This window comes from Anomaloglossus baeobatrachus, chromosome 9, assembly GCF_048569485.1.
Source record: "Anomaloglossus baeobatrachus isolate aAnoBae1 chromosome 9, aAnoBae1.hap1, whole genome shotgun sequence".
NCBI classification, from domain to species: domain Eukaryota; kingdom Metazoa; phylum Chordata; class Amphibia; order Anura; family Aromobatidae; genus Anomaloglossus; species Anomaloglossus baeobatrachus.
This window is the reverse complement of record NC_134361.1, coordinates 118,866,779-118,880,265: the sequence shown is the minus strand read 5'-3', so window position 1 is coordinate 118,880,265 and position 13,487 is coordinate 118,866,779. Positions and strand designations below refer to the sequence as shown.

The following is a 13,487-nucleotide window of genomic DNA, read 5'->3' as shown; positions in this document are numbered from 1 at the left end:
CACAAAAAAATCCTAAATTTACCACTGTCATGAAATACAATAAATATGTCATGGAAAAACAATCTCAGAATCCCAAGGAGCCGCTGAAGCGTTCCAGAGTTAATACAACAAAGTGGCACTGGTCAGAATTGAAAAAAAAAAAAGACTAAACATTTTTTTTTTCAAAAATTAAAACTAAAAAAAAACAAAAAACTAAAAAGTTCAAATCACCCCCCTTTCACCCCATTGAAAATTAAAGGGCTATAAAAATAAAAAATATACATACATTTGGTATCGTTGCGTTCAGAAATGCCCAAACTATCAAAATATAAAATTAATGTGATCAGTACATGGCGTAGCGGCAAAAATATTTCAAAACGCCAAAATGTTTTTGGTTGCCACAATATTTGCGCAAAATGCAATAACAGGCGATCAAAACGTAGCATCTGCGCAAAAAAGAGAATTTTGTTTACTTACCGTAAATTCTTTTTCTTATAGTTCCGACATGGGAGACCCAGACCATGGGTGTATAGCTTCTGCCTCCGGAGGACACACAAAGTACTACACTCAAACGTGTAGCTCCTCCCTCCGGGCTATATACACCCCCTGGATGACAATCTAACCAGTTCAGTGCAAAAGCTGAAGGAGGACATCCACCCATAAGTAGAGATAGAGTAAAACTCGGAAAGACCGGAACTCTGTCTACTAACAACAGCCGGTGAAACACACGGAACAAAAAACTGCCAACAGGCAACAGGGAGGGTGCTGGGTCTCCCATGTCGGAACTATAAGAAAAAGAATTTACGGTAAGTAAACAAAATTCTCTTTTTCTTCATCGTTCCTTATGGGAGACCCAGACCATGGGACGTTCCAAAGCAGTCCATGGGTGGGAAATAAACCAAACTGAGAAGTAGGCAAAACCTAACTTCACAAATGGGCGACAGCCGCCTGAAGAATGCATCTGCCCAAGCTCGCATCTGCCGAAGCATGAGCATGCACTTGGTAGTGCTTCGAAAAAGTGTGCAGACTGGACCACGTGGCAGCCTGACAAACCTGCTGAGCCGTAGCCTGGTGCCTGAAAGCCCAGGAGGCACCGACAGCTCTGGTCGAGTGCGCCTTAATCCCTGGCGGAGGAGGCACCTGAGAACACTGGTAGGCATCGGTGATGGCCGACCTGATCCAACGAGCTAGGGTCGGTTTAGAAGCAGCGAGACCCTTGCGCTGACCAGTGGTTAGCACAAAAAGTGAGGTGCACCGCCTAAAAACGGCGGTGCGTGACACATAGATTTGGTGCGGGCGCTCCGAATCTAAGGAATGCAACGCCTTCTCAAAGCGATGCACAGGGGCCGGACAAAGAGAAGCCAATGAAATGTCCTGGTTAAGGTGGAAAGGAGACACCACCTTAGGGAGAAAGTCCGGAGTCGGACGAAGAACCACCTTGTCTTGGTGAAACACCAAAAAGGGGGATTCCGAAGAGAGCGCAGCCAAATCAGAAACTCTCCTGAGAGAAGTTATGGCTACTAGAAAAACAACTTTCTGTGAAAGTCTAAACAAAGGAACCTCCCTGAGAGGCTCAAAGGGGGGTTTCTGTAAGGCCGTGAGGACCAGATTAAGGTCCCAGGGATCCAAGGGCCGCCGGTAAGGAGGAATGATGTGAGATGCGCCCTGCATGAAGGTGCGCACCTGAGCCAGTCGGGCGATACGCCGCTGGAACAATACCGACAGAGCCGACACCTGTCCCTTGAGGGAATTGAGGGACAGTCCTAGCTGTAGACCGGACTGTAGAAAAGACAGGATGGTCGGCAAGGAGAACGGCCAAGGAGCATGGTCGGAAGAGCGACACCAGGACAGGAAAATCCTCCAAGTCCTGTGGTAAATCTTGGCCGAGGAAGACTTCCGAGCCTGAGTCATAGTGGAGATGACCTCAGAGGGAATGCCTGAAGCAGTCAGGATCCAGGACTCAAGAGCCACGCCGTCAATCTGAAAGCCGCAGAATTCTGGCGGAAGAACGGACCTTGAGAGAGAAGGTCTGGGCGGTCCGGGAGGTGCCACGGCACCCCTACGGACAGACGGAGCAGGTCTGGGTACCAAGCTCGCCTGGGCCAGTCCGGAGCAATGATTATGACTCGACGGCCCTCCATTCTGATCTTGCGCAGAACCCTGGGCAAGAGAGCTAGAGGGGGAAACACATAGGCCAGACGGAACTGAGACCAATCTTGAACCAGTGCGTCCGCTGCGAAGGCTTGAGGATCGTGGGAGCGAGCCACGTAAACCGGAACCTTGTTGTTGTGCCGGGATGCCATTAGATCCACTTCCGGAGTGCCCCACTTGCGGCAGATTGATCTGAACACTGACGGATGCAGGGCCCACTCGCCGCTGTCCACGGTTTGACGGCTGAGATAATCGGCCTCCCAGTTTTCCACGCCTGGGATGTGGACTGCAGATATGGTGGACTTGGAGTCCTCCGTCCACTGGAGGAGTCGTTGAACCTCCAACATCGCCAGACGGCTGTGAGTCCCGCCCTGGTGATTGATGTAGGCAACCGCTGTCGCGTTGTCCGACTGAACTCGAATGTGCCTGCCCGCCAACAGGTGGTGAAAGGCTAGGAGAGCTAGAAACACAGCTCTGATCTCCAGCACATTGATCGAGAGGGCTGATTCGGACAGAGTCCAAGTCCTGAGAGTGTATAATAAAGCCCACAACCAGAGGTTGTGGCTTACCAGACCGCTCTCTGTGTGCCCTCCGGATTCCACAGCTCGGACCCCCAGTAAAGCGTCAGCCTTCCTAGAAAGCAGCATGTTCAGCAGCCAGCGCCGATCAGTGTGATAAACGCTGAGAAAATGGCGCTGGGAGGAGGAGGGGGGGCGGAGATTAGCTCAAGAGCGGGAAACCGGAGGGCTAAGGAGAGATGCAGGGGAGGGAAACATCTCCTCAGAGAGGAGTGTCCTCCCCTCTGCTGGATGGCCGGTGGGCGCCGCCACTCTATTCCCCTGCATGAATGACATGCAGAGGAAGATGAAACCGAAACTAGGCCCAAACAGAAGCCGGGGCCTAGATTTTAACATGCGGCCGACGAGCAGGCACCTTCGGCGCGGTTCTCAGGGGAAACCCCCAGAACCGGCCGGAATTTACAGTAAAGATAAAAAACATACTTTCCCCCTAATAAAAGTACCCGGGACTCCTGAAAAACGTCTCAATACTTAGCTTTTGAGACGCAGGGCCAGTCCCTGAGGGGGGGTTAAACGCTCCTTCCAGCAGGAACCAGACAGGGCTGCGGATGGAGACCGGTCTCCTGCAAGCAGAGAGGACCGAGACGGCTCCCACTTCAAACCAGAGCCTCTCAGAGGATGTTGAAGGAGCGCGGCATGTGAAGGCTCCAGCCTTGTAAAGTCAACCTTAACAGCCCCGCCGACACAGTGGGGTGAGAAGGGACATGCCGGGAGTCCAGACTGGACCCGCTTTTCTTCCAAATCTTTAAAATCAAAATAAAAATGAAAAAATCAGAGAATGCATGTGTGTGTGTGACCTCCTGAACACAAAGCATTGAACTGGTTAGATTGTCATCCAGGGGGTGTATATAGCCCGGAGGGAGGAGCTACACGTTTGAGTGTAGTACTTTGTGTGTCCTCCGGAGGCAGAAGCTATACACCCATGGTCTGGGTCTCCCATAAGGAACGATGAAGAAAATAGTTCCATTAAAAACGTCAGCTCGATGCAAAAAATAAGCGTCCCGAAAAATGAGAACGCTACAGGTCACGGAAAATGGCGCAAAAAGTGCACCACTTTTTTGGGACAAACTTCTGATTATTTTTTTTACCCCTTAGTTAAAAGTAAACCTATACATGTTTGTTGTCTACGAACTCGCACCGACCTGAGGCATCACACCCACACATCAGTTTTACCATATAGTGTGAACATAGTGGATAAAATATCTCAAAAACAATTATGCAATCTTTTTTGCAATTTTTCCGCACTTGGAATTTTTGTTGTTGGTTTTCAGTACACTATGTGGTAAAACTCATGATTTCATTTAAAAGTACAACTCGTTCTGCAAAAAACAAGCAGCTAAATAGGAAAGGGTTCTTTACAGTTAGAGCAGTCAGACTGTGGAATACCCTACCACAAAAGGTAGTAATGGCAGACACTATGACAGCTTTTAAAAAAGGGCTGGATGATTTCCTCAGTACACACAACATTGTTAGTTATAAATGACTTCGGGACAAAATGTAGAACTGGTGGAGGAAGGTTGAACTAGATGGACTGAGGGCTTTTTTTCAACCTAAGTAACTATGTAACTTATATGACAAGATTGACGGAAAAATAAAAAAAATGGTACGGCTCTCGAAAGAAGTGAAAAAAAAAAGGAAAACTGAAAATCAGTCGGAGGTGAAGGGGTTAAAATTTATAAAAGAATAAAAAAAAATTGGTTTGCCACCATTTTCCTTTAGCAGGTCATCTGGCAGCCATTGCAACCAATAATCAACCAGCAATCAGGTCACGAGGGGGCTACTGGGTCCCTAGAATGGCCACCAGGGCCAATTGTGCAGTATAAAAGCATCTGTCAATTATAGACAATGACACTTAACGCTTAATAGCAGAGAGATAAGAGCTGGCATCTGACTTATGTGGAGCACACATCCACACCCACTTATAGGGTGGGGGAAAAAGTAAAAAGGCAGTCACCCCCTCCCGACATGACTGTTTTAGCAATTAATTGTATTCTTCATGAGCAGACAATCCTGGCCCGCCTTTCCTCTGCATGGCGCTATTGTGAAGAAATGGTTGAATAAAGCGCCTGTTCTAGCTTGGCATTTACCATGCTTTTATTTTACATGCTCAAAGTAACCTCAGCCCAGAAGTGGATGAGGCAATGTGTTACTTCTGCCGCCAACTAGGGGTGAGCCTAACAGGGGTGTCCCCTGCGGGGAATGGAGCAAGGAGAGGAGGCCTTCACTCACTTTCTTGTAGTTGTTTAAGCAGGCAGCGTTACAGAAGCGCTTCTGCTGGCCTTCATGGAACAGATACTCCAGCGGTAACCCTTTGTTGTAGATGTAGATGCCACAGTTGTCACAGCAGTTTGTTTTCAGACCTTTGGTGGCTCGAAATTTGGTAAAACAAGTATCACTGCACAGTCTGTGCACGACACTCCCGTTACTGACTTCATGCTGGATCTGAAAGAAAAAGAAAAACATGTTTCAACGTTCTCCTCCCCAATAATCAGTATGAACAGGGACCAAGTCCTGGAAACAGACAACCTGGCATTCAGTAGATTCAAACCTGAATCGGCTTCTAAGTGGACATCTGGAAATACGCTGCAGATTAAAGAAGCACTCAGGCAACTTTTGTTTTGCATATGTAAAATGCTGATCTCACCAGCAATATTCTAGCAGTGCACGTGGTTTGTTCCCGTCTCAGTTGCGTTATTGGCAGCTGTATGTGACCAGTCCGACCATTAGACTAATACATCATCATGTGTGGGGCAGTCTCGGGAAACCATCACCTCATATCCCTCCACTGCCCAACAAGCTCTGCCCTCTATGTTCCTCATGTTCATAGTACTCGTCTTACCTATGGGCACTGGAGTGCATGGACAGAAGCAATTGTCTGCAATAATTAGCTGCAGATGTATACATGCCGCAGCTCACACTGACGGCCAATACATGCCGCAGCTCACACTGATGGCCAATACGATCAGTGAGTGTGGTGTGCAGAATCTCCTGTGTATTCTATGAGATGCTCTATGCCACTGTCCCTGCCTCCTGCTTGTAAAAGGCAATCACAAAAGAAGGCGGGGAGACCGGCTGAAGAGCCATCACATACGACACACCAAGGCTCTGCAGAGGGTACTAGAGGTCTGCGACACTGATATGTCACTCACTATGCAATGTGATGACCTCTATCTCTCTCTATCTCTATCCATCAAGACTGTACTATTAATTCTATACACTGCAGAGTGAAGAGCCACGGCTGTATACAACCTATAAAGGGTACACAGGAGTCTATACACTATACTAGAATTGCTTATTCTACTGTAAAGTAGTCGTGTGACCCTGCTCCGACATCCAGACTCTGTGGCAGTGGTCCTGTGGACTTCCTCTACCATCACTTGAATGTTGGCATATTGGTCGCCTCTGGTTTTCAGCCCCGTGATGGCATAACATGAATCGTGCTGCATCATGTGCCATTACAACCACCAGAGGTGCCCATGGTGCCAGAAATTTAAGGGCTAGCCAAGGAAGATCCGGATACTGCCAAGGAGTGCCATTGTACACCCTGGTCCTGCAAATCATTTGCTCAACTCTACTACAAAGACAAATAATATGCCGGATAGCGGCTTCAATAAAAAGGATTAAATCACAGTTATGTCATCGCACTTATTCAAACATAATTGGTTCTTAAAAAACAAATATGGAATAAACATATGTGGAGATATAACATATTAGCAAATATATATCTAAAATATAATAAAACTTAACATGACTGTACATTAAAAAAAAAAAAAGCGCATTACTGCAGGTGACAGTGACATATAAAGGCCGGGGCGTGGTCCTCACCTCACCACTCTTGTGACAGATGCTGCACTTTATGATATCGGGAACATCCGATGAGCTCTGGGAGCTGGACCGCGGCTGTGCTTCATACAGGGAGAGACAGGCATTTGAGCAGAACTCTTGGAATCCAGACCCAGTCTGAGCAACCACAGAATCTTTGGAGTTACGAATGTCCCTAAAATGTATACAGCACGTGAACAGGGCTGCATCCAGCACAGCAAGAAGAGACAATGAAGGGACAAATGAACACAACAACAACCTAGGTCTCTGCCTCGCCAGCACACCAACACTACACCCTGACAATGGTAGTATCATCACAGAGCTTACTTCTTGCAGAAGGTGCAGATCTTCTTGCAGAGAGGCTTCTTAGAGAAGGTGGTAAGACAAGTTGAAGAACAGAAGAGTTGGGGCAGTCCTTTGCGTTGATACGCGGTCTGTCCCTTCTGTAAGGGGGTGCGGCAGTGAGCACAAGACATCTTTGTCAGTGTTGGCTTGGGAGGACGTGGTGGTGGTGGAGGAGGTGGTGGTGGTGGTGGAACTTGGTTGCGGAGAGACAGCCGTGTAGGAGGGCGTCTAGTTTTATGTGGTACAAAGTCCTCATCATTTGGATCATCCACCATAGCATCTGAATCTTCATCAGAAATCTGCACTGAATAAGACACATTCACGTCAACAGCTTAAAACAAACTGAGAATCAGAAGTTGCTAAATTAGTACTAAAAAATACAACAAAGAAAATAAATATTGCAGTTATACAGTAAAAGGTTTTGGATTTGTATTCGCGTATGTGCACACGATCAGGACTGGACGCAGTGGTTCCTGACCTGTGGGAGCGCAAGTCTACTCCACAGTAGACCGCAGCTGCTCGTCCCCACGATCCAGACCCGGGCAGTTGCGGTCTGTCGCCTCTGTGGCAAAGTACAGACATGTGCAGCTCGGGAAGCCGCAGGTCCGTTTTCGCTGCAGGAAAAACAAGCACAGTAGGCACAGGATTTCTGGAAATCCCATCCACTGTGCTTGTACTGTACAACGCAGCGTTTTGGACGCAGCTGAGACCAAAACGCTGTGAACCCTGACCGTGGGCACCCAGCCATAAATTGCAATAAGCAAATTGATACTTGTATAAGGGCTGCAAGAATCTACAAATTCTTTGGGATGCTATAATCTGGCACCTAACTGTTGTTAGTGAAAAGTGACCGCTCTGCTGGTTTACCTCTGCTCCTTCCGCATGTTCCTTGCATAGTGAAACGCACAACTCCTGGCTGTGCAGGGAACTGACGCTCTGGGCCATGCAGCCGAGCAGCCAGGTGCCATAATGAAAGGAAACTATGAAATGAATACAGCACTAAAGCAGCGCAGCAGGCTCTCACATCGGCAGGGCCCAGCCTATTATACGCCACATCAAGTGAGGTGTATACCATCACAGAACATGAATCAAATGCCCTATAATATAATGTTTTCTATGCTTCGGGCACTTTGCACATTAAGGCTATGTGCCCATGTTGTGTCGTGTCCCTGCAGAAATTTCTGCAGTGATTTGACAGTACATGTGCGCGTCAAATCGCTGCAGAAACACTGTAATGAATGCAGTGAGAAAGCCGATTTCATGCGCTCTGGATGCAGCCCCCACCATAGACAGAGCGGGGGCTGCATCCAAAGCGCACGGCATAAGTGACATGTTGCTTTTTACAACGCAGAGTCTTGGCAGCATGCAAATTGCTGCGTTCTAAAATGGAACGTGTGCATGGATTATGCACAATCTTCACAGATTGTGCTGGGGACGCAGGACGCATGCAGTTACACTGCAGTGCAATACACAGCGTAACTGCACGCAAATACGCAACGTGGGCACAGAGCCTTACATTTACATTTGTTTTGCATACCTTTTGGTGCACACTTACTGCTTTCAGAGGAAGGTATGGTATCGGTGCGTCGTGCTCGATCACTCCGTTTCTGCTCCTTAGAGAGAGGGAAGGAAATAGGACTTTAATAACTTTCCAGTAATCAAAGCACAAGTCACTTTCCTGCAAACAAATTAACGAACCCCAAGTTCAGATTTTTCTCCTACTTTTACAGTTTGACAAAAAGTAGCTCCAGGACACTCACCATTGTACCTTTCTTTTGTCCATTTGTATACATTGCCCAATATTTTATTCCAATAGCCTCCTCAGAAGGAAGGAAGAGGACTTAAAGGGGTTATCCGGCTTCTTTTGACTTTTTTTCATTATTACACTATTGGGCTACATTGGGGCAGGTAAGTAGATAGAGACCTCTTACCTGCCCTGCTGTCAGCCCCTCTCCCCCGGCTCAGAGTGGTCATGTGACCGCTCCTGCCGCGATTTTGCTGCTTCCGGTCATTTCATGTCTACATGGGCAGGGCCATGTTGACATGCAAATCTGGAACAGCATGTCGCCTCCCTGCTGGGCTGTACAGTGCGTGGAGTAACCGCCCCCGTTCCCTGCACCCTCCCACACATTGCCCAGCACCCCGTACTCTCACCGCAACCTCCCACACACTCCGTAGTCTCCCTCCCCCGCCTCCTGTGCCCAGCTACGTGCGCCCTGAATTCCAGCCGATTCAGTGTCCAGTTCAATAAGGCAAGGAACACTTGCTGTCAGATACACTGTCAGCGCTGTGTCCCCAGCGCTTTATCATGTTTACTGCCTGACGCCCTGGGAACTGTCTCCCCCCCCTCCCCCATGCGCGCTGTCTGTGTCATCATGGGTCATCTGTGTATGTGCATCAGTCTGTGTCCCGCGCCAGCCCGCACTGCAGCGTGTCAGTGTTTGCCCCCCCTCTGCAGTATAAGCTGCTTGTCATCACTGCCCGTACAGTCTGTGTCCCGCTCCCTGCCAGCCCCGCAGCTGCCCGCACTGCAATGTCAGTGTCTGTCCGCAGAATCAGCAGCTTCTCACGCCGCGGGGCTGGCAGGGAGCGGGACACTGACTGTTAAAGGTGGTGTCACACACAGCGACAACGACAACGTCATGGCTGCTACGTCACCATTTTCTGTGACGTTGCAGCGACGTCCTGTCGCTGTGTGTGACATCCAGCAACGAGCTGGCCCCTACTGTGAGGTCGCCACTCGTTGCTGAATGTCCAGCTTCATTTTTTGGTCGTCGCTCTCCCGCTGTGACGCACACATCGCTGTGTGTGACAGCGAGAGAGCGACGAAATGAAGCGAGCAGGGAGCAGGGGCCGGCATCTGGCAGCTGCGGTAAGCTGTAACCAAGGTAAACATCGGGTAACCAAGGTGGTTACCTGATATTTACCTTCGTTACCAGCCTCCGCCGCTCTCACGCTGCCAGCGCCGGCTCCTGCTCTCTGCACATGTAGCTGCAGTACACATCGTGTAATTAACCCTATGTGTACTGTAGCTAGGAGAGCAAGGAGCCAGCGCTAAGCAGTGTGCGCGGCTCCCTGCTCTCTGCACATGTAGCTGCAGGTTAGATTAGATGAGATAATTACCTGCTGTGAAGATCTCCTGCCTCCTGACATCACCGCGGTCACTGCCTTCTCTGCCCGTCTCACGGGCGGCCCGAGACTGTCACTAGCAGTGACGTCACGGGCTCTCGCGATACTGCGTAGAACGCGGCGGGCATAGAAGTCAGTGACGGCGCTGACGTCAGCAGAGCAGGAGATCGTTACTGCAGGTAATGATCTCATCTAACCTCCTGACGGCACCGCTCGGCATCCCCTGCAGTGACCTGGGCTGACCTATTGATGTTAGCTCAGGTCACTGCACGGCTCTCCCAGCCAATGGGGAACATTTTGTTCTTCATTGACTGGGAGTCTCATTGACTATGGTATGGATCGCCGTGCGACCCCCTTTTTGGATTACGCCGGACCCGGATTTGATTGTTCTTGTCAATAAATTGTTGAAAGAGGGAATGTGGGGAGTGTTTTTTCAAATAAAACTTTTTTGTTGTCTATTTTTTATTTCTTACTGACTGGGTTGGTGATGTCAGGTATCTGATAGACGCCTGACCTCACCAACCCCAGGGCTTGATGCCAGGTGACATTACACATCTGGCATCAACCCCATATATTACCCCGTTTGCCAACGCACCAGTGCAACGGGATGAGTTGGGGCAAAGCGCCAGGATTGGCACATCCAATGGATGCGCCACTTCTGGGGCAGCTGTAGCCTGCTATTTTTAGGCTGGGGAGTGTCCAATAACAATGGACCTCCCTAGTCTGAGAATACCAGACCACAGCTGTCCGCTTTACCTTGGCTGGTGATGCAATTTGGGGGGGACCCCACGTTTTTTGTTTTAAATTATGTATTTAATTTTAAATAAAAGCGTGGGGTGCCCTCTGTTTTGGATTACCAGCCAAGGTGAAGCTGCCAGCTGTGGTCTGCAGGCTGCAGCCGTCTGCTTTACCCTAGCTGGCTACAAAAGATAGGGGGAGCCCACGTCGTTTTTTTTTTAATTATTTATTTATTGGCTAAATACAAGGCTAAGCACCCTTTAGTGCCACATGAAAGGCACTAAAGGGTGCCAGCTTAGAATATGCGGGGGGGTAGGACATTATATTGGTCTTTCTCATCTATTATCTATCCCTCTATCTATCCCTTGATTCATTCATCCATCCCTCTATTTATCCCTCTAGCTATCTGTCTCTATCTATCCCTCTATCTAGCTGCTTCCGTTTTTTTGCAGTATGAAAAAAATAGGAAGGTACGCAGATGACACACGGACCATATACGGAACGGAACGGATGCCACAGTTGCATCCGTGAAAAAACATGACCATTTTTTTGCGGACCGCAAAAACGGGTCAGTCCTGTGAATGTAGCCTAATCAAGAGGCTTATGAGGGCGATGTATTTAATTGCAAAAAACTGTTTTTTCTTGGTGTATGTGTTTATTTACTGTCACTTACAGATTACTAAGGGGGGGGGGGGGGGTGTCTCATAGACCCTGACGATTAATATCTGGCTTAGAGGCAGCTGTGGGCTGTGATTAACTTCATATTAGCCTGATTGCCACCGCCCCAGAGCAACCAGGAAGAGCCAGGTAAAGTGCTGGGATTGTCACATCTAATAGATGTGACAATCCTGAGTGGCTGCAGGCTGCTATTTTTAGGCACGGGGCGGCTCAATAAATAGGGGTCTCCCCAGCCTGACAATACCAGCCCCCAGCTTTTGTGGTTTATCATGCCTGGGTACCAAAATTCGGGGGGACTGAATTTCGTTTATTTTTAAATTATTTTTGTAAATCAAGAAAAAAGCCACATGCAGTTCCTCTTATTTGGATACACAGCCAAGATAAGCGCACAGCTGGGGGCTGCATACTGTAGCCATATGCTTTTTCTGTTCTTGGTGTCATAATATGGGAGAAAAACACAGTGAAAAATTTTATGCGTTTTATACCACAATAATGATCCGCAGAGTTGAATTGCTTTCCCGCTCATCAACCGTCTTGGCGCCCGTGATTGGTTGTAGGCAGATGCTGTCACATACGCTAAGGGTGCGTCTGACTGCAACCAATCACAGGAGACAGGACAGCCGGAGGACGGGGAAAGCAGTGCATATGAATGAGCAGTAATTAGCGGCCCAGCAAGTGAAGGAGAAGCCACGGGAGCAGTGTACAGCTGCAACAGAGCCTCGGTCAGTATGAAGCGCTTTCTTCTTTTTTTTTTTTTTTACTTTACTATTAATTTTTAATTTCACAAGTGCCTGATCCGGATCACACATCCGGAATCCAGGTCCTGGTTCTGCCCAACAATAGCCTCTGATACTCTGAAAAGAGGGCCGTTTATCCCTACACTGACTGATAGAACAAGTTTTTTCAGTAGCTACTCTGTACTTTGTAGCGCAGCGTAACTGCATGCGTCCTGTGTCCCCTGCACAGTCTATGGAGATTGTGCAGGGGCCGTGCGCACGTGGCGTCTTAGAGCGCAGCGCTTCGGCTGCTGCCCGAAGCGCTGCGTTCTAAGAAGTGACATGTCACTTCTTCCGTGCGCTTTGCCGGCAGCCCCTGCTCTGTCTATGGCAGGAGCTGCAGGCAGAGCGCATGGAATTGGCTTTTTTTTTCTCTTCGGACATTTTCTGCAGCGATTTGAAGCGCACGTGTGCTCTTCAGATCGCTGCAGAAATTTCTGCAGGGCTAGTACGCAACGTGCGCACCTTAGGCTAGATGCGCACGCTGCTTCTTTTTCGTGTTCACAAACTGCAGCCAAAACTGCACCTTGTCAGAGAGCCTGGAAATGTCACAAAAAATGTAGGTGCTTTTTTGGTGCGTTTTTGCTGCTTTTTTGGTGTGTTTTTGGCTGCAGTTTTGTCAACAATTGTTTCATGTATTTTTCAGTTCAAACAAGCCCATAAAGCTTGTTGAATTGAAAAAAAAAAAAATTAGAAATAAATAATTAAAAAAAACTGGCGTGCGGTCCCCCCCAATTTTAATACCAGCCAGATAAAGCCATACGGCTGAAGGCTGGTAATCTCAGGATGGGGAGCTCCACGTTATGGGGAGCCCCCCAGCCTAACAATATCAGTCAGCAGCTGCCCAGAATTGCCGCATACATTAGATGCGGCTGTTCTGGGACTGTACCCGGCTCTTCCCGATTTGCCCTGGTGCGTTGGCAAATCGGGGTAATAAGGAGTTATTGGCAGCCCATAGCTGCCAATTAGTCCTAGATTAATCATGTCAGGCGTCTCCCCGAGATACCTTCCATGATTAATCTGTAAATTACAGTAAATAAACACACACACCCGAACAATCCTTTATTAGAAATAAAAAACACAAACACATTCCCTCATCACCAATTTATTAACCCCGACAAAGCCCTCCATGTCCGGTGTAATCCGCGTCGCTTCCAGCTCTGCTGCATGGAAATGACCGGAGAAGCAGCAGACACCGCCGCTTCTGTCAGCTCCACGCAGCAACTGAAGACAGCCGTGCGATCAGCTGAGCTGTCACTGAGGTTACCCGCGGCCACCACTGAATCCAGCG

The 13,487-nt window shown here is 48.5% G+C and overlaps 1 protein-coding gene across 7 annotated transcripts in view; it reads right to left on the bottom strand.

Moving 5' to 3' along the window:
- Positions 1-13,487, bottom strand: part of ZMYM3 (zinc finger MYM-type containing 3) — a 202,837-nt gene that overhangs the window by 116,350 nt on the left and 73,000 nt on the right. For all 7 annotated transcript variants that reach the window (XM_075323963.1, XM_075323961.1, XM_075323960.1 and 4 more), the window contains exons 4-7: positions 8,431-8,488; positions 6,858-7,179; positions 6,534-6,705; positions 4,938-5,150 (exon numbers count right to left, since the gene is read on the bottom strand). In XM_075323963.1, coding sequence (XP_075180078.1) covers positions 4,938-5,150; positions 6,534-6,705; positions 6,858-7,179; positions 8,431-8,488 — 765 coding nt within the window. The remainder of the gene's footprint in view (positions 1-4,937; positions 5,151-6,533; positions 6,706-6,857; positions 7,180-8,430; positions 8,489-13,487) is intronic.